At 46.2% G+C, this 12187-nt stretch overlaps 1 protein-coding gene across 8 annotated transcripts in view; it reads right to left on the minus strand.

Annotated features, from left to right (window-relative positions):
- ANKRD17 (ankyrin repeat domain 17) overlaps positions 1-12187 on the minus strand; it is a 67421-nt gene that overhangs the window by 33591 nt on the left and 21643 nt on the right. For all 8 annotated transcript variants that reach the window (XM_074542109.1, XM_074542108.1, XM_074542115.1 and 5 more), the window contains exon 2: positions 347-500. In XM_074542109.1, the coding sequence (XP_074398210.1) occupies positions 347-500 (154 nt within the window). The remainder of the gene's footprint in view (positions 1-346; positions 501-12187) is intronic.

Here is a 12187-nt window from a genome sequence, read left to right on the forward strand (position 1 = left end):
TAAGCAACTATGAAAGCTTTTTTACAAAATAAAACCTATTGAGCCATTCAGGGTTTGACAGAGTGGCACACGCCAAAGTCAGGCGTCAATTTTGACTCAGGCTTTTAAAATGCCGGCATTGGAGAAATCTGATTGGAAACATCTTCACGTAAAATTCTGATTTTCCAGACCTAGGAATACTCTAAAATGAACTTGTTTCTCTTCAGTGACTCCCCTGGCAAAGCCCACCCTGCCGTGCATCTCACAGCTGTATCCTGCTCCCATGGATTAGCCTTACGCAAGCCCTTCCAGCAGGGACTCCTGTCAGGGCTTTGGGGTTAAACCCGGACGGGACACGAGCACTTACCCGCAGCTTCCAGCAAAGCTTCTAATCTCGCCTGGGTTTCAGGATCTACTGTTCTCAGGTCAGCACCATCAGCAGTACTTGACAGCAGCAATTTAGAAGCTGTTTCCAACATAGGGTTTTCGAGATCATCCTGATCCAAGATAAATGATTCCACCTGAAAAGTAACAGACCTGGATTAAGAATGATATAACTGACCAAAATAGACTGAAACCAGAAAAAACCTACAGCTGAAATTATTATTTAAGCATTTTATTTTTAAGTACTTTGTTGGCTTCAGGTATCTCACTTTGGGTCTGATGTCCCCTAATCCAACATCCAAAGAAAAGAACCACACGGACAAGCAACGCCTTCCACATAATTATCAATGCCACTGTAAAATTACTTTATGTCACAGCATCTTTCTCAAGAAAACATTTTCTCGAACTTGATCTATAAAATATGCAACTGTTTATCTGCCTTTTTTAGAAAACAGATGCTGAGCTGTCTGAATTCTTCTGAAGACCCTACTTTTCTGTGCTGTCCATCTGTTTTTGCTGTGAAACAGGTAGAAATTTGGAACAAGATGAGTGCTTTAGAGAAGAAAGCCCTAATAATCATTTGTGTTATCCTGCCTGCTAGAGGACAAGTAGTGCACAGAAGACACTTCTCTCAGAGTTCCATGAGCTCACTCCACAGCCTGTGAACTAGTCACACAAACAATTATCAAATTAAAAAGACCAAGTTAAACCTCCCCCTACAAAGCTCAACAGCTTCCAAAAGTCCCAGCTTCAAAACCCTAATCTCAATCCCAATACAAAAAAAATCAGAATCAATTTAAATGCCAGTCTCCCCAACAGAGAAATCACATGTGCCACCCCTACAACAATTAAAAACTGCAGTCACCTCTGGATAAAAGCAGCCACTGTCTGCATCTGTTTCCACATGGAATATACCTCGCTGAAACAGAAAATTGTTTTATTCTTAAGCTTCATTTGTGTCTCCAAAATTTCAAAGCAGTCCCATGAGCATCACAAGTTCAGATTCCTGCAGATAAATTCCCCAAGGACCCATCCATGTGGGCAGACAAACCAGAAGAGCAAGCAGGTCATCTAAGGACTCCTGGAAGGTCCCTCCAGCCTCCCCCATCCATTCTCTTGTCACAAGCGGGGAGCTCACATCACTTTTGCCTTCTGTCTCCCACTGCACACTTGTGGGACACATTCAGCTTCAACCCAAATGCCCTGTTTGCTAAGGAAGGAGGCTGAGCACTGCTTCCCCATTTTCCTCATTTTCCCCCTTTAACACCACCACTGAGAAACAAAGCCTCTGGCCAGCTCTTGGCAATACCCAAGCACGCATCTCAAGGGCACCTCTAACGCTGCCTCTGCTCTTTTGCAGCCACTCTCCCCTCCTCCTGCACACCTGAGAACATCAAGCTGAACGGGAGGACTTCCAGCTCCAGACCAAGGCGGCTCTGGTGCCAAGCGCAGGCCAGCCCAGCAGCACTGCCCATCTGCTGCTCAGCAGTGTTTTCTGCAGCCACACTCACACGGGCTGCTCTCTGCACTTGGGCAGACTGGTGAAGGCAGCTCCAAGTTTGCCCCCCGGTGCTCAGGAAGCCTGCCTTGCCAGGGTCCTCTGCCCAGCACGCTCTCTGCACCCACACTGCTATTTCAGGCCTGCTGGGGTTCATCCATGGCCTTGCCCTGTGTGTTCCTGCTGAGGTGGGCCAGCGGAACCCCCACCCCTGGAAAGGCAAACTCCAGAGCTCTGCAAGGATTCCTGGCTCACACAACACATGCAAAATCCCAACTGCTCACACTGACTGAAAAAAATCTCCTCCAAGTGAAATAATGAACAGCTGGTCGTGGTTCCTCCTAACACTATGAAATATTTGCTAAGAAGAAAGTCAAAATAGGAAAACTACTCTCCCCCACACATCTCTCCCCAAAATTAGGTCTTTCACGCAGTTCAAGTTTCAAATGCAAAAATCCTCCCATCTTCCTTCCAGCTAAGAATATGTGCATGGTGTGATTAAATAAACAACCCAAGGAGAAAAGGGAGAAGCAGAAATCCACCCACAAACACAGCACCGTGAGGGACCAGCAGAAAACATCCTCACAATAAAATTTGGGGAATGTTTATACTATGTGCTGTCACTGAAAACATTTCAGAACAGAACAAGAAATTAACTAATTGGGAAAACACTTGACACTATTTTTTAATATTAAATACAGAGTAAAAATCTTTTCTGTTGCAAGGTAGAAGAGATCCACCTTCAGCCTGAAGCTTCAGAACTTCTCATCTCCTCTGCAGTTTCAAAACTGTTATTTACCTACAGGGTTTCATTACAGCCTTGTCTTTTCAGTTTTTCTACACAACACCAAGTACCGTACAGGGACAGTGATAAAGACATGGTGTACCAAAGCGAGGAACAAAACCCTATTTTGGTAGAAGGGAAAACTCTACTTCTGCTTCTCAGAAAACCCTGCCTTCCCCACAGAAGCTGCAAATGAAGACAAAGCATTTCCATGTACCAGGTCAAGTAAACAGACATTTCCTTTAAAGGGCTTCAGACGTATTTTATTTCCCTTGACTAAAAAAAGTAGAATAGCATACAAATGCTCCACCTTACATATCAGAATATTTCATCTGCATGCTCCATCACCACTGCTCCAATCCAACAATACTCTGACATAACTCAATTGTTCAGGGCCCCAGCATCAGCCCTTTCACAAGATTTCTCCTACCCTCTCATCCTGCACTAAGAATATCATGTTCTGTCCTGGCCTAGCTTCACTTTGCTCAATTTTTAGTAATATTTGATACTTCTACTATCAAAAAGGTGCCAGGAGAACAAAACTCCCAGGTTCTGGCTGCTCTTAAACAGGACTCATGTCTGCACACCCTGAAGACAGCCCTGCAAGGTGCCAGTAAGTTTGTTCTGACTAACAAGCACCAAATTCTGCACATGCATTTGAAGAAATGCCAGGTTAGGACAGGAAGACAAAGCACACCTGAGTTGCCCTAGCTGGTGTGGCTCTGCCACCACATAGTGCTGAACCAAACAGAGACAGAATTCAGCTCTTGATCCTAACTCTGACTTCATCCACCTCTGTCCATCAAGCACCCACACACACAACTGCCACCAGCACAGATCCCACTGTGGACCCAAGCCTCCACATCATTTCCCACAGATGTACATTAAGCTCAAAGAATCAACTTCCTCTCAGAGGGCCCCTCACAGTAAGAAGACACAACAAAACCCCAGGTAATGACACACACACAAAAACTCCAAACAAACAATTAACAACTCTCTAGCATTAAGGACTTGAAGAAAAGCTTCGGGTTATCTACTGATTTCAAATTTGCTGCTTTTAAGGCTAAACATGGATTAGCATCTTACTGATTTTGCACCAGGCCAGGGAGGGAGGGAGAGGGGAAGGTACATCCCACCTACAAACAACCTCCTCCTAGGAGGAAGAAACACAGTACCCAACACCAAGCAGCCCCTCTAGAACCACACCATCCACTAAGGCACCAAGCTAGGCAAAGTCCCAAAACGAGTATACAGTGCCTAAATTAACATTGCATGTTTGAACAACAGCAACTCCAGCCTTACTCCCAGCAGAAGGACCTGCCATCAGTTCCATTACCTGAGAGCTTTAAAATGAGCTGAGCTCTACCAGAATGAAACCACCTCTCAAACAATCCCTTAGGAACAAGGCAGAAAACACTTGGTTTCCAGCACCCACCAGCCTCACTGCAAATGCCACAAGCTCCATTTTTCATCCACTGAATCAGTACATGGCTCTGCTCATTTACAGAGCATCTCTAGCATTTGGGTATCACTGAGTTACAGTTTTCCTAAATGACATCTTTGCTGTAAAAACAACCCGGAAGCACTGAGAAAAGGCTGTAAAAAGCAATGTTCTCCTTCCCATCTCAGGTTCCCTGACTGATTCCAAGAGTCCATTTTGCTGACCCCACTCCCTGCTCCTTCTCCTTCAGCCCATCCTGCGTGCACCCAGTGCTGATGTGCTCCCACCTTCCAGGACTGACTGGGAGCAAGCTGGGTAAATCCTGTGTAAACTATAAACCTCTGTCTAAACTACAAAAGCTAAAATCACCTCTGTTACGTGCCATGTGGAGGCAGAGCAGCAAGGAGCGTCCCAAATGGCACAAGTGGGCACTCAGGGTCACTAGGCAGCCCAAAGCCTTGCTCAGAAGCACCTGAGTGGCACCTTGGGACCAACGCGTGGTGCCATCTCCCTGGAAGCTGCCTTTGGCCGTCTGTGAGATGCAGGGGCTGCTGCCAGGCTCAGAGCATCAGTGCACAGCTCCTGAGGCAGCAGAGCACTGCAGTGAAGGCCTGGCAGCCAGGCTGTGCATGCACAGCAGCTCTGCACGGCTGGGAAACAGCCAGGCAGGCTCATTAACCTAACAGGATTTACTTTTTAAGCTTCAGTGTTTTTAAGCACCACAACATAAAACAGCAGCACCTGAAACTGCATTTGGATAAACCACACCAGCTCAGACAAGTATTAAAATACAAAAAAATTCCACCTCTCAGGAAAAAAATCTTTTGGCTTATTTTTGGGGCTGGCCCCTATTTTCCACATACTTCATGTCTCAGCTTTTCTGAGTGAGGACTTTTGTCTTCTATTAGGCAAGGAAAAAACTTAGAACTTGCTAAATTCTTACCTTGGCATTTGGGTCTTTGGTGTTTGACACCCAGAGGGTACCAAACAAATCCTAAGAGGAGCAGAGCAAAGCCCTTCAGGAGAACTGTAAGGACAAGGAACAGCCGGTGGGCAGCAAACTGTACCCGCTAAGACAAACCTTACCTGCCACTCCTTCAGGATCAGTTCTTTGTCAGGCACTTACTGCCAGCTAGCAAGCACTTAACAGTTGATTTTTCCAAGCTCCAAAACTTTCGGAGAGTAGCAGGTTTTTAAAAACAACAATAAATTTAGCAAGAATTGTCAACTCTGTTTGGTGTTGCAAAGCCACCTTCAGAGCAAAACCACAACTATGACCAGGTCATACTCAGTCCTGCTCTGCTGATTTCAGCCCCACTTCTCTGCTTGAAGAGCAAGGAAGTTTCAGATTCTTTCCTTACTCAGCTAAAAATGACTCCCTTCCAGTGAGCAATTTTAATCCTGATTTCCAGGAGGAACTCCTCATGCCTGACCTACACCCACACTGCTTTCCCTGGTGCTCCAGCAACTCCCGTCCAAGATAATCTCAGCTCTCCCTCCGGGACAATTTCAGCTCTCACACCTCTCACACTGCACTGAAAAATAATTTATCTATCTATCTATCTACACTTCATACATTACTGAGCATTTCTTGACAGCGTATTTTCCACTGTTCACTTCAGGACTACACTTGAAGTCTGTTTCACACAGAAACAGCAATGTTTATACTATTACCTTGCAAGGAGAACACACAGAGGAAATAAACCCCCGTTCCCAGAGTAAGAACAAAGTCCAGCTCTGACTAATAACAGGCTAGGTTCACTCTGCAAGACACTGCTAGGGCTTTTTCATGCCTTATATCTAACCATTTGATGCACATCAAGGGATTCATGAGGCAGGAGTGAATAAAAACAAAGCAAGGATCATTTGAAATGTGACAAACTGGGCCAAGTATTTCGAGCACCAATTTTTCACTTTGGGATCCAAAACACACTATTTAAATTGGCAACTCAAAACCTCTGCAAATTGCAAGATACAACATCCCATACTACAGCAAGAACTTCATGTTTGCTCTCCCACACCCTGCTACCTTTCAGCCTTCAGAATATCACCTCTGATGCTTTCAAAATACGTGAGCCCATCGCAGTGTCAGGACAGCTTACTGGAAAAAATACTCAGATTTGAAACATCAAGACAGAGAAATGAACTTACACGTGTCTCCAAACACAACAGTGAGAATGGATTTTGACTTTCACAAACTAGCTACTGAGGCCAAGTACAGGGTTCTGTCTTTTCACCTACATGTTTTCAGGTAAAACCACCACTTAGAAACACAGGTTTCAAGGCCCTTTGCAGATCTTCACAACATTAATAATGCATTATAGAAAAAATTCCATCCAAGGCTTTACTGAAGCCAAGGCTCTGGCAGTGCCTGTCATTTCTATGGGCCAAACCCTCAGCACCATCCCATTTGGATGACATATTCCTGAAGTGTAAGTGATGCTTTTCTAGCTCCTTACACAAGACAGCATTTTATTAGATAGAGATCAGCTGCTGGTCACTGCAAGGGAAAGCAGACACGGAAGCCAAGTGCAGCAGAGGATCAAGTGCCCACTCCGTTCCAGCTCTGCAGATTTTGTGTGTTTTCCTCAGATGCATTTCCTAAGAGGAGCAAGCTGTGTGATTCTCACTTGCCCTACCCTGCCACTACAGCAGCACTGGCAGCACAGACTGGCAGCACGGTGAGGATGCTCCCCCTGATCTGGGGACACAATCACATCCCTTGTCTTCTCAACGTGCACTGACCCTCCCCAAACCAAAGGGCCTCCATCAGCACAAATCCCAAGGCTGGCAGATCTGGAACATCTCAACAGTGTCTTCTTTCATTTTATTCCTTTGACTGTACTCTGCATTTCTCTCGCTGCTGCCACAAAAACGGGAAGGGGGAGAGGAGAGGGAGGTGAGAGGAGCAGCCTGCTGCTGAAATGGCATAACACAGTGCCCAGGACTGGCACCAGCCGAGTCTCTGCTGCAGGGACACCTGCATTAGGACTGCAGTGTGCTTCTGATGACGAGACAGGTGCTGAGGTATTCACAGGAAAATTCCCTCCTCTCCTCCGCACGCTGCATTCCCAGCAGCATCCACAGCAATAAAACACAGGGACAGGCACGCTGAAAGCTGGAGCTATGAGAAGGTTGTGAAACTGCAAGGAATAATATTCTTTTTCCATTTCAAACCCTCATTCCAAGCACTTGGCATACTTCCACATGAAGCAAATTCATGCATTAACTGGTATTCAGCTGCAACCGTTCATGCGAGAAAAAATTCATGCCCGTGTAAAAATAGCAACACCTCGTCTCACTATCATTTTAACTTCCCTGCCCAAATTTCACATTTATGTGGGGGAAAAACACACATTTTAGTCTCTGACATGAATAACAAGATATAAACATCACTATAAAAAAAGCCACTGAAACACACACTCCTGCCTCTGAAAGCTGAGCTTCAGACAACACTGTTACATCAACAATATAAAGCTGCCACATTTTCAATCCAGCCCTCAACACAAGTTCGCACCTTTACTCTCCTCCCAGCCCTCCCTCAGCCTGAACTTCTGACAGAAACCCCTTCTTTTGGAGCAGCTTTCACAGAACTGACCTCAGAAGCAAAGCTTTGACAGTGTATGCATAACTCCATTGTATCACTGGCGATGTGCTGGTCTGCATCAGAGCCACAGACAAACAGCAGCACTTGGAATAAAGGTTCTTCCCATGCCATTGCAGAACCAAAATGGAAACCACTCCCTGCAAAAGACCCAACAGCTGAGGGGTACTAAAGGCACAGCTTGAGCCTATGCAGGCATTTTTTGCCACCCTGAGCAAGTCGCCTCTCAAGTTGTCCTCACTGTCACACCTCTTTAGCAGAGACCAATACAGGGATCACATAACCATGAAGAAGATGGTACCACTGAGCTTCCCAGAATCACCCTCATTGCCAAAACCCCCAAATGTCACACCTGAACAACTGCAGCCCCCTAAGACTCTCCCTCAAGTACCTGAGGTAAGCACCACCTAAGCTACTTAACAAATGACTTACAGGGCCACTCAAACCAGAGCTGCCTCACCACAGCCCTGAAAAGCTTAGAGGGGTTACGTTCCCTCTGACCCCCCAGACTGTGCCACAGGCTCAGGAACAAAAGCTACAGAAATAGCATTTTGGAGTTTTCCTGAAGGACAGCTCAAGGACTCTACATTTCCTTGGACAAGCACATCCTGAGGATCATCACCAGACTCGGAAAGATCCTTAAATGTGACACAGCCAGCTCGGACGGAGTCAGCAGCAAGAACTGAGCAAGGCAAAGAACACGAGCAGCACAGGACAATGCAGCTCTGCAGGAGGCGCTCCGTGAAGTTGTTTCAACTTGGTCAATTCAGTAATTAAAACCTGGGAAGCACACGAAGCATGACTCTGCTCTGAACAGAAGATTTTAGCCCTCCACCCGAGGCACAGCTCACTGGCAGCAGCAGCAGCATCTGCAGACAACCTGTGCACCGCTGAGAAAGGACTGGAGTCCTGCTGGGCACCGTTACATCCTATTCCTCACTGCCCTACTTTCAAGGGACTAATTATTCTCTTAAGCCTTGTTTAAGGAAGGTGAGCTCCCAAGAAAGAGAAAATCCTCCTCTAACAGTTAATCACGTTCCTTTTCCACCGGAGTCACCTTTTGCCTTGACTGTCCAAGGATAGATTTGGCTAATTCTCAATACAAGACACTCCTAAGCATGCCATGAAGCACCTTGTTACACTGACAGATAGACAGGGACTGGCTTGGATCCCTGAAGCATCTTCCTTTAAAATGACACCTAAGGAAAAGGTGAAGACCTAAAAGAAACCCCAAAACCCTCAGCTTTTAAAAACACAAATGCATTGTTTCAACCTTATCTCTACAAGAGTCAAGGTTCAAATCCCAGTGATAATTTATTATCTTTATCACTGATTAACTTGAGGGGGCTTTTCCACATGTTACTTGCCTGCAGAGTCTTCAAGGAGAAGCACCTTGAGCCCTCTTCTCACAGCTCAATAAGCAGCCATTTCTATGTCACACTCAGACTTTGCTGCACCAGACCTCAAGCCTTCACTCATCTTTTGAAAAGGGAGTTCAGCTTTGCACAACTCAAGGTGGAACAACTCCTCACAAATACTTCTTCTGGAATATTTCCCCCATTCCATTTGCCCGGCCTGATGCACTGTGTCCAAGTTTCAGCTCCGAACTGTGCACACCCATCCATTTCCAGCTGAAACAAGTTGTTTTTCTAAGGCCTGGAGCTCAGCACAGCTGAACAATGGAAACACGACATCCCAGCTCCCGAGTGGACACAGCCAGCAGCAACAAAGCTCTGGGCAGACTGAGCCGTGGGGCCTTGCCTTCGCCCACATTTCCTACCAGCCCAGCTGAAGCGTGTCCGTGCAGGAGCAGCGCTCTCCCACCTGAGCACACCATCCTTCCCTGCAGTGCAGCCAGCCCTCGGATCAAAGCAGCTCCCCCAGAGCCCGTGCCAAGCAAGCTGCTGAACTTAGCAACCATGCAGATCCAGAGCAAAAAGAGGACAGGCATTTACAGGTCATCATGCCAGTCACAGGCACGACCCCTCTCCTACCCCTCCACCAGAACCATCTATGGCCATCCAAAATCAATTTCCCACAAGGAAGCCTCTGCACGGAGAGTTTTCCCTGACAAAGCATGCTGCATTTTTAAGGTTAAGAAGAGAAAAACCATGGACTTTTCCAGTCTTCAACAATAAATGCTCTAAATTTTTACACTGAATGTGCCAGAAAGCATTTCTCAGCCAGCACAGACCTTCAGCAACCAGCCTAGTCAGCTTGGCTGCATTCCTCCTGCATCCACAAGTGACTACAGCAGAAGTACAGCAGCTACAATTCCCATAAGGAGCTTACTCCTGGTTCCTAACTGTTGTCAGATGTCTTATTTCTGTCTGTTTCCCAATTCTGATCCTAAAGTCAAACTCATAGTCAAAAGAGAGGACAGCTCACATGTTCATTTACACCACAAAGCTTCCAAACAGAAGACAGATCTCCATTCCATGGAAATCTGACAGCAGACAAGCTATCAAGTCAACACTATTTCACTTCAACAGTATCAGAAGGCAAGTAAGTAATCCATGTTTGTCCACATTTCATCCCCACACACAGATATTGAGATAAACAGATTGGTCAGATCACAGGACAAGAGAAACAACGGGAGCAGAAATAAAGGATCTGGTATCTTGTATGATGAAGTTATTCTGATTCCTAATGTCCTCTCCTATGGACTCAAACACCGCAACCTAAAAAGCTCTAAGGAACCCCTTGCCCTCCCCACACCTTCCAAGGTAACAGCTCTGTTTTCTCCTGGGATGAGCCTCCCTACAGCACTGGCAGAAAGGCACCACCAGCACCCAGTGGCACCCACCTGTGCAGGACCAATTTACTACTCAAACTGGATCTGGGGTGCACACCAACCTGATGTTCAGGGAATTCCTCTTCCCAACCACAAAGTCATTCAGTTACCAGCAAAACTAAGAAAAAACACCTTCACTGCTTCATGGACAAGTAAATTTTATTTTTGTAGTAGCTCTTTGAACATTTTCTCATGCCCAAAAATCACCTGGAGAGCTTTCTCTACAAGAGCTGTCACCCAACTCTGTGGTGTCTCAAAGCTTTAACAACCCCTGTACAACATCAAGTTAACATCAAGCAAGAAGCAAACACACACCCACTGGTTTTTAGCCACGGAAAGGATGACATACCAATCCCAGGATAAGAAAATGGCATTTTGCAGTAGGAGCACAGTGGGTTGATGCAGTGCTGGAAATGAACTGTGGCAAAAAATATTGTGACCCAAGGCACTCCCATGCCCTGTCTGTCCCCTCCACGGCGGCAGACTGCCTCCCTGCCTGTGCTCAGGCAAACCCAGATCTACTTGGGAGGAAAAGACATGTCAGTGGCAGACATCCATCTCTCCCAGCACTGCAAGAAGAAAAGCTGTTCTCCTCCCACTCCAGTCTGCCTGCTTTGCCCACAATGTATAACCCACACTCCCCCCAGAACTGTGTTTCTCCCCCACAAGACAACACTGCGGATTAAAAGCCCTCAAACACCACACTGAAAGCACACCCAGGCAGCATTTCTTCCTCCTTGCTCCTGCGAAAAGCAAATCCTCTCAGAGTGTCAGTTCTGATCACTCCTGCACACCCCCTGCCATGGCCCTTGCAGGCACCAGGTCCACAGTCACCCGTAGGACACACAAATTTATTCAACCATTCACTGCGGCCACTGAGCATAAAACACAGCGAGCAAGTGGCCTCAACTGCACAGCACCAGTTGGGTTTCACACAGAAATAGTTTTAAGCTGCCCACATGTTTTCTTACACAAATTTGGCAGGCAATCTTTCCCTTCTGTAAGTGGATCTGGTCGGCTGCTCCTCACAACAGCAAGCAAGGGCTCTGCTCGGAAGGATGAGGCAGCAGAAGGAAGGAGGACATGTGGAGGAGGGACAGGATGAACACACAAACAGCTACTCTGTTCCAGTCCAGCTCAGAATTCCCTTTGGCATGAATGAAACACTGACGTGAGCATGGGCTTCTCACAGCAATACAGCATCTACTGCTGAGCAGATAGATTAAAAAATAAAAAAAAATGGCAGGAATGCAACAACAAATTTTTTCATCAAGCAACACCACATGTAGCTTGGCTTAGTCAGAGCTTTCCTGTGCCATCATCAAAGCAATCAGGAGCAGCAGTTCACTGAAAGGACACCCTAGGAGAGGACTATCCCTCTCTTCACAGTCTGAACGCCAAACACAATTCCAAGGTCTGAAAAAGCCAAAGAAATGTGGTTTCTTTGCCCCACAACTCATCTTACTTGCCACCAGGCTCCTTATCTCAAGCCATGCTGCGCTAGGTGACTGATGCACAGGAGGTGTAGACTCTAATCCACATCAGAAACAAAAAATACAACACAACATGGCAGAAATTATTGCTGCCAGAAGGACTGAGATTTCAAATATCTAATAATAAAAAAAGATGTTGCAGACATGTGCATTTTGCTTGCAGCCTCCCCAGAGCTTAAGTGAAACAGTGTATGAAGGTTGAGCCACCAT

Source organism: Zonotrichia albicollis, chromosome 5, assembly GCF_047830755.1.
Source record: "Zonotrichia albicollis isolate bZonAlb1 chromosome 5, bZonAlb1.hap1, whole genome shotgun sequence".
In the NCBI taxonomy this organism is placed as follows: Eukaryota; Metazoa; Chordata; class Aves; order Passeriformes; family Passerellidae; genus Zonotrichia; species Zonotrichia albicollis.